Source organism: Zalophus californianus, chromosome 7 (genome assembly GCF_009762305.2).
Source record: "Zalophus californianus isolate mZalCal1 chromosome 7, mZalCal1.pri.v2, whole genome shotgun sequence".
In the NCBI taxonomy this organism is placed as follows: Eukaryota; Metazoa; Chordata; class Mammalia; order Carnivora; family Otariidae; genus Zalophus; species Zalophus californianus.
In genome coordinates this window covers 40,216,519-40,232,293 of record NC_045601.1, presented here as the reverse complement: position 1 = coordinate 40,232,293, position 15,775 = coordinate 40,216,519, and the positions used below count along the sequence as shown (strand labels likewise).

General features: G+C 34.2%; 1 protein-coding gene across 1 annotated transcript in view; it reads right to left on the bottom strand.

Moving 5' to 3' along the window:
• Window positions 1-15,775, bottom strand: part of TRDN (triadin) — a 360,457-nt gene that overhangs the window by 27,571 nt on the left and 317,111 nt on the right. The window contains exons 27-36 of the mRNA XM_027601775.1: window positions 13,847-13,879; window positions 12,455-12,481; window positions 12,045-12,092; window positions 10,256-10,303; window positions 8,794-8,811; window positions 6,738-6,782; window positions 3,621-3,641; window positions 1,835-1,861; window positions 1,031-1,069; window positions 646-681 (exon numbers count right to left, since the gene is read on the bottom strand). Of these exons, the coding sequence (XP_027457576.1) occupies window positions 646-681; window positions 1,031-1,069; window positions 1,835-1,861; window positions 3,621-3,641; window positions 6,738-6,782; window positions 8,794-8,811; window positions 10,256-10,303; window positions 12,045-12,092; window positions 12,455-12,481; window positions 13,847-13,879 (342 nt within the window). The remainder of the gene's footprint in view (window positions 1-645; window positions 682-1,030; window positions 1,070-1,834; window positions 1,862-3,620; window positions 3,642-6,737; window positions 6,783-8,793; window positions 8,812-10,255; window positions 10,304-12,044; window positions 12,093-12,454; window positions 12,482-13,846; window positions 13,880-15,775) is intronic.

Genomic DNA, 15,775 nt, shown 5'->3' with positions numbered 1-15,775 from the left:
TTTTTCTGTTCTTCTAACACTTAACAAAAATAAATGTAACCAGTAGAGATTGTTTTGTTTGCACCGAGATTAACATGATTGCAGAGATTACAATATTTAAATTAATGAGAATCCATGTACAATGGGTCATTGCAAGTAACTGAATTCAGGGATAAACCAAAAAGACCAAAACAAACAAACAAACAAAACTGTCCTATTATTAACAGTCTTTATGATATGTCTAAGAATGTCTTCCTTTTGATCCAATAGAATATTTTTTGATAAGTAAGGCCTTTGTAAGTTTTTCAAATAACTACATTGAAAATCAGTGATTATCATATTATATTTTGTAGTTTGCCAAATAAATACACCCAGTGTTAAGAAAACAAGCCACTTTATGATGCAGCTTCTGAACTTGTTGCTCACCAATGGCACGACCACACATGGATGTACACTGGCTGGGACTGGCCTGCCCTCCACTCTTTCTTCGACAAGGATATTACCACATATCCACTGGCTAGTTTCTACATTTCTTCTTTTAATCACACTAGCGCTCATCATGTACACAAATTAAAGTTTTATTTTAAAGTGATATAAATAAGCCTCGACTCAACAATTTTGGCCTCAGTGCTTTGCATTATGCTTTTCCATCTTTTAAAACATTACCTTTTTCTTCTTTAAGATGTTTCATTTCTGCTTTTTCTGTAGAGAAAAAAAAGGTAATTTTGAGTCACATATCATTTATTCATAGGTCTTCCTAAGGTTTGGAATTAAATTTTGTGTAGTCAATGTTCACAATTCAGGCATTATATGAAAAGAATTCTATGCTGTTAATTTGGAAATAGAAGAACCTACATTTCCATTCTCTTTAGATATTTAACAATAAGTAATACAGTCTTGCATGGAAAATCCTACAGTGAACTGCAATTCTGATGCTTTAAAATCTCTGTCCACATTGCTTTTAAATGATATAATTTGTATAATTATGTATTTTTTATTTCTGTGTCTTTACTGTTAATTTGGTGTACATGTCTTTAAATGTCATCTTTACCTTTACTTTCTTTTTCAGATTTTTCAATTTTCTTCTTCCCTGCAGGGGAAATATAGCAACAAGAAATCATCAGTTTAAAAAAACATGACTTTCTTACTCAATCTTGAAGTAAACAGTTGGAGATGGGACTTAATCCCATAACTGGAGAGGGTCAATGCTCCACATTTTCAAGATGTGGAGGAAGAGTATACCTCCTGTGTGTGAGAACATATATATTTTTGTTATGCTTGGTTATTTGGCTTATACTCAGTCACCTGGATGGCGGAGCCCTATCCCTTTTTCTCTTTGTCTTTGTTTTTATGTGCTTTGAAGGAAAGCTAGAGCAGGCCGTGAATTTATGAAGTATAAACTAGTAACAATAGGAGAAACATCCAAATTTTCAATTGTTTCTTTAGGAAATGAGAATTGAACTGGTGCTATGGATGCTCAATAAGAAAACTATGGAATAAAAATAATAGAGTTGCAAAATATCTCTAAGCAAAAAGTTGACACATGCTTTTCAAAACAGTTTCAGTTGATTGATGATTTTCTTCAACTACAGTTATCAGACAAGAGTGAGAAGAAAACCAATATGTAATGAGTGACAACCACGTATGTAGTGGGAATGTGGCATACGTTATCTTATTTAATATTCATCATGAGCCTTTTGGGAAGTCATTTTGTCTGTCCTACAAATGAGGAAACCAGGAATCTGAGCTGGTTAAGGGATTTTCCCAAATGTTACACAACTAGATAGAGACTCAAATTTACATATAGATGTTTCCACAGATCTGTGTTACCTCCTTTGGGAAAGTAAATATTTACCTGATTCTGTGACTTCTGATGTTTCCTCTTTAGGAAAAAAAGAAAAAGAATATAGTAGAAAAAGAAAAGGAAGGAATAGTTTTGTATTTCAGTAGCAGACAACTGAGCTTTATCTACAGGTATTTCCTTTTAATTCCACTAAGTAATGACAATAAACACATATGCTCAAAATGGCAAAGAAATGCACTAATAACCAGTATCTCTGAAAACTGTAACTAGAAATCTATTTTGAAATTAGAACTACTCTATAAACCAATCTAAAACATGCTATGCCTGTATGGTAGAATTAATCAATTTGAAGTCCTTTGGTTGGTTTTCTTAATTATAAAATTACAAATTATAAATCTCTGCTTCACAAACTTTTAACTTGATCTTCATATATGCATGCATGCATTCATTCACTGAATATTTATAAAGCAACTTCATGTATAAGATGTTATACTAAATGCAATGGGTGGGGTTGTGGGATGAGGTTGAAAAATATCACAGAAATAAATTCAACTCACAGTGACTACTGTCAGAGCAGTGAGACAAGATATAAAATGCTACTTATCTTTAGTCTATGATAATATAAAACCAGCCTCTCTTTTTGTTCTTTTACTTAATGCATACACCAATAATATTTTAAAATATAACATGGCAGGTTTTTAAAAAATTTATTTTTCCTCACAGTTCAGTTCAAGTGAGAACATTTCTATAAACCTGATCCATTTAACTATCAGTCTTCTATAGCTTCTCTGGAAGCTATACTCAAAATTCAAGAAAAATTGATTAAAATATTTCATGATAATGAAGATGAAAAATGAATAACATTCCACAAACAAAACAGTATTTGTAAGTGATTATGGTGATACTTCATATTAGCATTGTAGTTTTGACTTTCAACCGTTAATTTTTGCAATACTCTTCATATCCATAGCAATAATAAAAACTAAATGTACTAGCGATTTTTTCCAACCCGAAGGCAACATTTAATATTTTAACATCAAATTCAATTAGAAGAAAACTGGCTGTATTTGTAAAGAATGTCATGATACTCTTAAGGAACTAGGTTATTCCTTGGCATTTAAGAATTTTAGATACAACTTCTAGATACACTTTTGATTGAAATGCATGTATTTTTACCCCAGGTTAAAGTCTGGGTCATAATTTAACAGTATTAAATAATAATTTCATTTTTACAAAATTACATAAAACCATAAATTTCCAAAACTGTTGCATGTGTATTTTTGCTTGGAATGTCAAAATAAAACAGATTCTGAAATACTAAAAACAACTTACCTTCATGCTTTGAAAAAGTAAGATAATAAAAGTCTAATGTGTTAAGATTCAATAATTGGAGACAGGATTATGTGTTCTAAATTTTTCTTAACCCGGCAGTGACTACTAGAGGAATCTCCATACTGTGTTCACTCAATACATCCTAACAAACAAATGGAAGTACATAAAAGAGAGATAAACCACTTTTTTCCACCCAGGCACTAGTTATATTGGTAAATGTATTAATTACACAGGCATGAAAACAGGAAACATTTTTGTCATTCCCTCATATATCCTGGTACAGTGTAATATATCTAATAGGTGTTCAATAAAGACATGTTCAAGGATTAATGAATAAAATACACACAATATTCTCTGTCAATCAGAATCGTTTACATAGGTGATGGCATACTGGCTATTGCATTAATAAACATACTGTCTTTTTTTGGCTGCACATACAATGCAAAGAGATTATAAAATTGAAGTAATTAAATAAATTCTTAAAATTTTGAAGTGGTACACTTACTTGAAGTTGGTTTAGGTTTGTCTAAAAAGTAAAGAAGAAAAGAAAACCAGCGATCATCTTCCACCTATAGGTAAAATATCAGCCCTTTATATTCCTATTTCTGTGTGTTCAAGTTAAAATAAGAATAGGCTAACCAAAGAGCCAAGATGTCCATCGACAGATGAATGGATAAAGAAGATGTGGTATATATACACAATGGAATATTATGCAGCCATCAAAAGGAATGGGGTCTTGCCATTTGCAACAACGTGGATGGAACTGGAGGGTGTTATGCTGAGTGAAATAAGTCAATCAGAGAAAGACATGTATCATATGACCTCACTGATATGAGGAATTCTTAATCTCAGGAAACAAACTGAGGGTTGCTGGAGTGATAGGGGGTGGGAGGGATGGGGTGGCTGGGTGATAGACATTGGGTAGGGTATGTGCTATGGTGAGCGCTGTGAATTATGCAAGACTGTTGAATCACAGATCTGTACTTCTGAAACAAATAAGGCAACATATGTTAAGAAAAAAGAAAAAGAAGAAGATAGCAGGAGGGGAAGAATGAAGGGGAGTAAGTCGGAGGGGGAGACGAACCATGAGAGACGATGGACTCTGAAAAACAAACTGAGGGTTCTAGAGGGGAGGAGGGTGGGGGGATGGGTTAGCCTGGTGATGGGTATTAAAGAGGGCACATTCTGCGTGGAGCACTGGGTGTTATGCACAAACAATGAATCATGGAACACTACATCAAGAACTAATGATGTAATGTACGGTGATTAACATAACAATAAAAAATTAAAAAAAAAGAATAGGCTAACCATATTAAAATGAACAATAGAAAATGCATTTTGAATAATTTTAAAGTTATATTCTTAATGAATTCCCCATAGAAAAAATTATAAAGCTTTTGAATATAGAATCGTCCTAGTCTCTTTATCCCTATGAAACCTTATTTCTTTTAAAGATTTTATTTATTTATTTGACAGAGAGACAGGGAGAGCTGGAACACAGCAGGGGGAGAGGGAGAGGGAGAAGCAGACTTCCCGCTGAGGAGGGAGCCCAATGTGGGGCTCCATCCCAGGACCCTGGGATCATGACCTGAGCCCAAGGCAGACACTTAACGACTGAGCAACCTAGGCGCCTGAAACCTTATCTTTGGTTTGATGCAATATGAACGCTCACAATAATTTGAATGCCTTACTGCTTCTGAATAGCATAAAATGCATATTCTGCCATCATCCTTTCAGGATCCATGTTAATATTAATATCAACATTAATATTAATATTAACTATTTAAGTCTCCCAATCCAGTATTTTAAAAGAAGAAACTGATTTTATAAAATCTCAGGAAGAATGGGGGCACGTGGGTAGCCCAGTTGGTTAGGCGTCAGACTCTTGGTCTTGGCTCAGGTAATGATCTTAGGTTCCTGAGATCTGGTGCTGCACTCAGTGGGGAATCTGTTTCTCTCCTCTTCCTCTGCCCGTCCCCCTGCTTGCATACTCTCGCTCTCTCTCTCAAGTAAATAAATCTTAAAAATTTTTTTTTTAATAAATAAAATCTCAGGAAGAATAAATAAGTGATAGGTGAAAAGCACAAAACTATACCATCTAAGTACATGATCTCTTTCTCTGATATTCTTTGTTTTTTGAAATTATTAACAAAAACATTAATTATGTAGTCATATACCTAAAGACCCATTCATTCATTAAAAAATGACAACATATGGTCATGATTGTGAAAAATTCAAATCATTCAAAACTGGGTCAACTAATTCAAAATCATTAACAGTGGCAATATAAACTAATACAACTTATATCAGGGAACAATTAGAAATATTTATAAAAATTCCATTGGATATATCACTTCACTAAAAAATTTTACTGCAAGAAATTTTACTCCAAAGATAAATTCACAAAACTAGATTGGTAGATATATTTATTTTTGAATATCATTACAGAAAGCCTTTAGACAACTTAAACACACCAGTCAGAGATTAGTTAAGTAATCTGTACAACAATACAATAGAATACTATTAATGTGGAAATTCTTCATGTGCTGAGATTAAACAATGTTCATAATACATTCTTAAATAGAAAAATCTAGGGGAAGTGTAATTTATAGTATGTCATGATTTGTGTAAATAAATGGAAGTGGGGATATATATGTATTTATTTGTATATATGTATGTATATGTGTGTATATATGTATATATGCTATGTATATATATATATATATATATATATATATATATATGGCTAAAATGAGACAATAAGGAATAACAGTAATTACCTACTGGATATTTTGGGAATGGGAACTGGTAGAACAGGAAAAAAGAGAGGAGAAGGAGGAATATTTTCACAGCCTCCTATAGTGTATGCCTCAGTGTTTGAACCAGGCCAGCTATCATATTTTTTTTAAAATCAAACAGTATTTTTTAAAGAATTAAGCTAACATTTTTATATTTTATAGTTAAGAAAAGATATCAAGTTGAAATTCATAGTTTTCAGTAAAATGTAATTTGTGTAATTTGGCAAGAATTTTTACAATACTATACACAGTGAATCAACTTAATCAATATGACAAATGACATTAATATTGACACCAGTGAAAGGGGCTTGTTAATTACGAAAGCAATACTATTTTGTTAATACTGCTGTATTATAACCATAAGAGACTCTTAACTATAGAGAACAAACTGAGGGTTGCTGGCAGAGAGGTGGGTGGGGGATGGGCTAAATGGGTGACGGGTATTAAGGAAGGCCCTTGTGATGAGCACTGGGTGTTGTATTTCAGTGATGAATCACTGAATTCTACTCCTTTTTGTTTCAGGAGTAGAATATAGTGTAATATGTAATATTACACTATATGTTAACTAACTAGAATTTACATAAAAACTTGAAACAAAAAATACTGTTATAATAGCATGTTTGACAATCCTATACATATTGGTTATAATAGTTAGCAAAATGTATGATTGTCAACAATAACACGACCCTTATGTCAGATAAACTAGATCTTACTAGAAAACCACCAGCCTGAACAGTACTAGGAAATAAGATGAAAGACACTTATATGCTTTGTTTTAATTTTTAATTTAATAAAAATAGTGAATTAAGACAATGTAAAAGCACCTGTTTTTATAGATGGAGAGTTCTTTTCTTGGTGTTCAGCTTTTTCTAGAAAGAGAAATTAAAATTAATTGGCAATCTGTGGATTGTTTGCATAGAAAGCATTTCTTATTTATGTGTTTGCAGGTGATCCGCAGTTTATGTGGGAAGCATGCCCTCAAAGTTATTTGCATGTTGGAACACAGAAAGCACATGGCCATCGAAACACATTGTAAACAAGGTCAGGTTAATTCTCGGGGCAACCTGTAAGACAGTATGATGCTACCAGCCCTCTTGAGACCCTGGGGTATAGGGAGAAGAGGATAGAAGATGAAAGAAAGAGGAGAATAAAAAGAGGATTTTTCTTTCCCTGCTGAAGGTAGAGTCATTCCTTGGGGCTACTTTAAAGCAGATGACATCTGCCTTTGGCATTTTACAAGCTCCCCTTTTTACCCTCTGAGCCGTTCTAGCTCCTTTCCTGCCAGTCAGAAGCAGTTCGTGCTGGACACTAGTTTCTTGTTGAAAATTTAACCCGGACCCGCCCTATATCAGAAAGTATCACATTTTGTATTTTCATTTTCCTGGACCGCCCTCTCTTTCCAGGTCCATTTAGAACTCTCACAGATGATTCTCAACTGAGTCTAGGACAGGACAAATGGAATCAAATGTGTCATTGGTATTCCCCTTAGCCCTCTGAAAAATAGTGGAAATAAAAATAATAGGAGAGCTCTCTCTCTCATCAAAAGTGGAATTTCAAATGAAGCCATTATAGGGTAGGATACTTTGAATGGAGTTGAGAACAGTTGGAAATAGAGCCGATCACTGCCAAGTATTAGTTCTTTCTAAACACCCCCAGGGTTAACCCTCCCGAGCTATTATTGATGTCTACCTGTTCTTTTCTTCCCCCACCTCTGAATTTGGAGATTCGAAAAGTACTACTATTTTTCCCCAACGTCATGCACCAACAGTGAAGTAGATGGGAAGATGCAGGACCTATGTTGTCACAAGACTAAACTAGATATTTGTAAATTAGAGCTTGACAGCATGTAAGAATAAGACTTTCATGAACTCAATTTGCATAAATGTTAATATTATATAAACATGCAATACAAAATAAAATTGAAAAGCTGATATTCAACTTATTAAACTGGCATAACAACAGCACTGCAAAAGTATGGATTACAGTAACAATAATAATATAAAACATGATTTCAAAATACATGCAACAGGTTCTAGAATGTGAATATATTTTTTTAGGCTGCATACGTTTGCACTTTACCTCCTGAAGCCACTTATATGGTTTCCTAACTGATCTCACCACATTCATCTTTGGACTGTGTCAATCCATTTTTCATATAGGATCCAGGGAGTATTTGACCAACATGCTTTCATGGAAGTTGTGTTTCATAAATACACAGCATTCAAGGACCAACATCACAATTTGGACACAATTTTGGACTTATTTACTACCTGTGTGATAATGAGCCCATGTTCATGCCTTTCTGAGTCCAATAGTCAGCTTTTAAACTCTCTGTCACTATAATTCTGAATCATTCCTGAGCAGTAAAATGGGTGATCTTTTAAGTTCATACTCATCAGAAAAGTCCATGATTTTAAGGAACAAGTGGCAATATGATTATAATCTCATGGAATTCTAACTACCAAAGTCTACCTACAGTACAATAAATATTACTTAAACCAAAAACAATATGTGGTTCATAACACTGATGATTGTTTCATTTTCCTTTGTTATTCATTATGTGTGTTTGAGAGCTTGCCAGTTCACTCTTATTTCTTTGTAGTATTTTATAGTCTACACGGACTTGCTCTTTTAGGATTAGTAATAGTGATAGAACTCCCAAAGATTTCTTCTGTATAACTATAGCAAAGTATTAATTAGTAGTGAAAGGCAAAGATGTCAAATCAAAGCTATAGCAAAACATTATTTTATCATCTATACAGGTAATTTAGATTAAGGCAACATTAAAATGAACAATTAAAGAAAAAAAAAAACAAGCAAGTTGTTAAAGTTGAAATAGCCAAGCAATGCTTTTCAAATTTTATCCTTTTCATCTCTTACTTGCTGGTTTGGGCTTGACTGTTGGAGAATGGGGAAAAGTAAATGGCATATGGATGAGTGCAAACCATTGAAAAAAATAACTCTTTAGCTTCTGTATTTATTTCTTCTTAGTTTTAGGTTCTCTTCTTATATTAAGCTTATTCCATTCTCTCTGAGCACTATTATTTTACTCTCAGCAAATATTATCAATCACACAGCTTGCTGAAAAGTTATGACACACAAAAGGTATGCAAAATTTAAAACAATCTTTACATTTGGCACACAAATACATTGGGCTAGCTTCTTGAAAATCCCCAAATACCCATATAACTAAATGAGATCCTCAGGGGGCCACAATAACACTTTAGGGTGCAAATTAGAGGAATGCTGAAATTATGAGCTTTGACAGTGGCTTTAATAGAGTACAAGGAACATGTGAGGTGATGTGTAAATGACCTTATAAGGTTTCTTTCTTTCTCATGTGTTAATAGTCTATAATTTTATAAATAATCAGTTGTTTCCTGAATTCTATTATATTTTCCTCTGAGAAACTGTATTTAAATCTTGATTAGCATGATTATCTTAGTTAAACTGAAGAAGTACTTCAAGACTTTATCCTTTGAAATGATTTTTTTAGTAAGAAATGGGACTCTATTAACTGCCAGTTGCCCAGGTGGATAGAATTTCCATCTTGGAATTCAATGGAAGGGATTCAGTGATTTAGGATGTCAGTTGATATGACATTCATTCATCTCTATAGGAAAGAACTTCAGAATGGCAAGAGTGTGTGCACTCCTTTTTTCTTCTCACATGAAATACTGAGAGATGGACTATTTTAATAGTACATGTTCATACAACCACATAACTGTTTCTGAAGCTCTCATGAAAGGACATTATTATTTTTTTTTAAAGATTTTATTCATTTATTTGACAGAGAGAGAGAGAGCGAGAGCAGGAACACAAGCAGCGGGAGTGGGAGAGGGAGAAGCGGGCTTCCCCCCAATGGAGCCCGATGTGGGACTCGATCCCAGGACCCTGAGATCATGACCTGAGCAGAAGGCAGACCCTTAACGACTGAGCCACCCAGGTGCCTGAAAGGACATTATTCTATCTAATACACAAACAGCAGATTTCATAGTTTTGGATTCCTGTGATTTTACAATTTGAGGAAGGGCAGTTTTAAAATAAGATTAAACACCTAGCAGTATATGATAATCAATGTATTACTTGGATTACCTCATGAGTTATATGTAAGTTTAGATCAATCACAAATAATTAAATTACATCGCTCTGTATTCCATTGTTAATTTTATTGATTGTATCTTTCAGTTATTTACAAGAATTCACAATCTTAAAATTTATGGCACTAAAACTCTACACACAACAGTGAAGATGTGTGTGTGTGTGTGTGTGTGTGTGTGCGTGTGTACCCACATAACATAAAGCTGATACACAGAAGGAAAATATGAAATATCTTATTTACCTGTTTTTTCTATAGTGGTAGCTTTTATCTGCTTGACAACTTTTTTTTCTGTGATACGAAAAAATGTTAACACAAGTAGAAAATTTAAATGCATCAGTATAAAATAGTGACATGTCAACTTTGATATTTTGTATTCTCTTTGAAAAACACCAAAACTGAGAAAAACTTAGCTGTTTTTTCAGTAAAGCAGCAAGTCATTCTTCTATTCAAATTGGATGGAGCACAAAGAAAATGCGTCCAACTGCAGACATCCTTTGCAGCTATCCTGCCATAAAAGTTTTCCAATTGGAATCATCCCCTGACCTACCAATACACACTCTACCCCTTGCCTTCACTGTTTTTCACTGTATTTATCTACACAGGGGTTGTTTCATAAAACAATAATCCTTTTTTAATAATTGAATTAGAACAGGAAGAAGCATTTTTTTTTTTCCCTGTGCAAGATTCCTCCCTGGGAGCCTGGGATTAGCTTAGTGACCCAAGTTTTTTATGGTACAAAGCTGGGGAAGGGCAAAAGGGATACATTTATGGTATGTCTTCTGTCCTCTATGCTTTTATAGATGTAGTCAAAGAGATTTGGGTCACCGTAGAGAGATTATTACAATCATCCTATGTAAAATTAAAACCTTTCAATAACATAGCAGTGGGAATAAGTCAATGAGAAAGTTTCCCTGGGAAGCAGAATTTAGAATATGAATATTACCACTAAAATAAAAGAAAGGTATGACTGGAAGACAGTGTGCTTGCTGTACTGTCAGAGACTAAATTCTCTCACTCTCTGTATTTCAGCTCAAAATGACTGACATTTGGGACAGTCAGGAAAGTAACGGGAAGTTCTAAAAGTTATTTCTAAGGTTCTGTCTCTAAGCCGGAGACAGCTATTCTTGGCTCCTCACATCCCAGGTCTGCTTTTTCTATTCCTGCTGGTGTCTCATATACTTTAAAGCATAGGGAAATGAAATCAAATGGACTCAAATCCATTTTAAACAGTTTGTCTACAGTAAAAATTTTGAAAGTGTAAGCAAATATTTCCTAAGATATGCTTAGAGAAATTATGTTTTTAACTTATTAAAGATTCTGGCCTAACCACATTCATAACTTTGGCTGAATAATTCAGCCTGGAATGAAGAACAATATTCTACAGAATAACTGAGACTTGGGACTGCCTCCAAATTAAACTCATATTTAATTAGCATAAATGAAAACTTAAAAGTTTTTATTCTTAAAAAAAATTGATAAATTTGTTTTGGTAAGTTCTGTATGTCTTTTTATGAGCAGGACACATTGGTTTACCTCTACTATCTCCAAAATGTAATTACGACCAGGGATGAAAACCAAAGAGAATGAAGCAAAGATGGAAGAAGGAAGGAGGGAAGGAAGCAGGGAGAGATGTTGATTTCCTTTTCTTGGGATTTTTGGAATCCAAGATGATCATGTTTGAATGAGCCATTCAGAATTATAAGTTTCCCAAGGATGTCTTGCCCCAAACAGGACAGAACAAAAGAAACTATAGAGCCCATTCACCTGAGTGCTGGCAGTGATGATCTTTGTACTAAGCTAAATCTCTGATGGGAAAGGACAGACTAGCTATCCAGTTACACTTGACAGGTCAAATCCTCAGTTCAAAACACATTGTGAAGATGACTGAAATTGGAGATGTTCTAGAAGTTGGATGACTTAAGACATGAATCATCCCTGAAAACTTTAGATTCCACATTAAGCTCTTCATCCTGCTGAAACTGGAACAAGGAGAGACAATTTGATACTACATGTACCACCTGCAAAATACCTGGTTTCCGACGAGAAACAGTCTTTTCTGGTTTCACTATGTCTTGTTCTGAAAATAATAAAAAGAAAATCTTTTCAGATGTTTAGAAGCTTTGTAAATTAACGTATGGTGATTTTTTTTCTGTTTCATAAGCCAGTGAATAACAGACAAATTTCAACAAATGTGTCCATGGAGAAAAACTCTGTCTAAATTTTCATGTCATTTTAATTTATACGAAAAACTTAAAGGTTTCCTTTGCATGAAACAGTATACCAAGAATTCTTATTTACATTTAAGTACTTATAATTTCCAAGGCATAGGTTGTAATAAAGCATAAATGCCAAAATATAGATAGCAAATATATATTACTGAAAATATTTAAAATTTTCTTGTCAAAGGTTATTTTGACAAGATGAAATTAATATATATACTATGCATTTGAGTTTTTTCAGATGAAGTTCAAAAGGAAACATTTATGTATGAAAAAAACTGGAATCAATTAAATTACCTGCGAAATTGTGGTGTTTTATAATAATAACTAAAAGTTTTAAATGGCATTAGGCCTAAGTAGTAGTTTTAAATGGTATTGGGCTTCTGGTTTAAAAAAAAAATAAGGAAAATGCAAAATGTTTCCATCTGGTAACATTCATCTGCAGCAAAAAAAAAAAAAACAAAAACCCAAAAATACAGTCAGGAAAATAAATCATAAGACAGTACTTAGGGAGTGCCCGGCTGGCTCAGTTCAAAGAGTGTACAACTCTTGATCTCCGGGTCATGAGTTCGAGCCCCATGTTGGGTGTAGACATTGCTTAAATAAATAAAAAAAAAACTTTAAAAAATAAATAAAAATTAAAAAAATAAGACAGTACTTAGGCATTTATAAGTCTTGATACATTAAAAATATATTATTTTTAAGAACAACTAGAATCAAGCTTATGATCAGTTGCTGGGTAAGCTTTGGTGAGAATTAAAGGAGCAAGATAGTATTGTATGTATATCTAAACTTGGATTCTTGAATTTGTTGATATTGAGGAATCCTGCTGTGTAATTTTTTACAGTGAAGAAATAGTTTCCATACAGCTTGAGGGTTCTTTTTTTAACTTGCCTCAGGTCAGTAGCTAGCTGGTACCAGAGCCAGGACTTAAACACTAAATAGCAATGTAAACTTGGAAAGGTCACCCTGATATTAGGTCAATGTTACCTCTTAATAAAATGATCGTTAGCCTGGGACAATTTCTTAGTGGGAGTTTTGAGTAAATCGAACATGGGCAGAATCCTAGCTCCAACATTTATTAACTTGAAAATCTTGGACAAATAACTTATTTTCTGAATTTAGTCTATTGAACTGTTTCCACAGACATTAAATATGGATAGTAATTGTCCTGTTGCATGTCTCTTATAATGATATATTGGAAATAAAAATCCTACGCTATTTCTAAGTTATAATAGATGTCTCATAAATTCTTGTCATTTTTCTCTCAAATCCTAGTAGTCTATGATTCTGACTCTGCTATGTCACTGGAAATAAGCCTACAAATTAAATATGATCATACTAGGGTTTGAAGGACTCCAAGAGATGTCTCCTGAAACCTAGAGTGTCTGCTGCAGTCCATTTAAAAACATTCTAGATGTTCTCACTTACAGAATATCCCCGTTCTCAGCTAATCCAGTCCTGTGAAAGCATACTGAGCAACAGAGTAGGAAAAATAATGAGGCTCTGGGAGACTCTGTAAATCTCCAGTGGTGGGTGTGGTAAGTCTCTTTTAATTCTAAAATGAAGGCAGGATCAGTTCTGTGTCTATTTAAGAATAAAATATTTTTACCTGGTTTTAAAGCTTCCTTTTTAACTTGTGACTCTAAAGGGAAAACAAAGGCAGAAATTTTATAATCTGAAAAAATAAACTAGAGCACAAATTCAATTCTGGAAATTATTTTATTTTGTTTACCATAATTAAAAAGGCAGAATTTTACTAAAAATTATTTCAGTTTCCTGCCGGTTTGTTAGTGCTGGTCTATTAAACATGCAGTAGTTAATATCATGCAACGTACTTATCTGCCATTAAGCTGTTGCTACTGCTAATTGATTTCAAGTCGAATTTCCTATGTTTTCTCAAGATGATTATTGTGGAGTATAGTTTCAGTGTCAATATAAGTGATTTGATGGCAGGAATAAGAAGAGTATTTTTGAAATATATTTAATTGAGTACTCATATGATTTAGAAATTTCGACAAATAGTGTTATGGCTTGAATCGTATCCCACAAAAAGATATGTTGAAGTTCTAACCTACCATACTTCAGAACGTAATCTTATTTGGAAATAGGATTGTTACAGACGTGACTAAGTAAGGTAGGATGAGGTCATACTGGAGCAGGGTGGGTCCTTAATTAATCCATCTGACTGGTGTCCTTATAAGGACAGGAAAAGAGACAGAAACAGACACACACAGGGAGAACAAGTCTATGCGATGATGGAGACAGAGCTTGGAGTGATAGATCTACAAGGCAACAAACAGCAAGGATTGCTCACAAACACCAAAAGCAAGAAGAAACTAGGAAAGATTCTCTTCCACATGTTTCGAAGGGAGCATGGCTCTGCTGACATCTTGACTTTGGACTTCTAGAACTGTGAGAGAGTAAATGTTTCTTGTTTTAAGCTACCCAGTTTGTGACACTTTATTCCAGCTACCCAGGGAAACTAATAGATTTTGATACCAGGAGATGGGTTGCCGCTGTAACAAATACATATAAATGTGAAAGTGGCTTTGGAATTGGCTGATGAGTTGAGACACTTGTTAGAGAAAAAAAAAGAAAAAAACCTACATTGCCTTGAAAAGAATATTGGCAGAAATATTGACAAAGTCTATTCTGCTGAGGACTCAAGAAAATTAAGAAGAGCTATAAAGAAAACTTCTGATAATTTATGTATACCCTCATCAAATACATATATCAACGAAATGTTGCTGGAAATAAGCATGTTAAATGTGCTTCTGGTGAGGTCTCAGAAGGAAATAGGGGACATGTTATTGGGTCCTGCCAGGGTGATTTTTGTTATAAAGTGGCAGAGAATTTGGCTGAATTGTGTTCCTCAGTTGGGTGGCAGTGAAACCATGCCCCATAGGGTCAATGAAGTTGAAACTAGCAGAAGCTTGTTTTTCAGAGAATGGTTTCCTTCTAGTTAGCTATTATGTTTTTTCAGACTCCACTAACAGATCCACAAGTTGTCCATAGAGGCCTGGACTCAAGGTCAACTGATACGGTTCCAACCTATGAACAAGCAAGGCTCTGAATTTCTTCTGAGATAACAAGCCTAAGACCCCATCTAGGTTATACCAGCATTCAGAGCATGCCCACAGTCCCTTCTCCTCATCCTAAGAGAACCTCCTGATATCGGGGGCTGAATTTTGCCTTGTTCTGGTGTTAAGTCTCCAAACCAAAGTGAACATGAGATGGATGTTACATATATGTTTGCTCAGTGCACCTGCTCCAGCTTCCTCATGAATCATCATCTTTTCCCACCCTTTTCATCAATATGTATGTAATCTACTACCCTGAATTTCCTGTTTAAAATCCCTTGCTTCTTAACTAGGAAACTGGAAGATGGTCTTTGGACCTCAGTCTACCATCTCTCCAGGTTGCCAGCCTCTTGAATAAAGCAACCTTTCCTTTGCAACCAACATTTGTCTCTGGAGTATTGGCTTTCAAGCTGTGAGCAGCCAAACTTGGGTTTCAATAACTGAAGGTAGAATTTGTA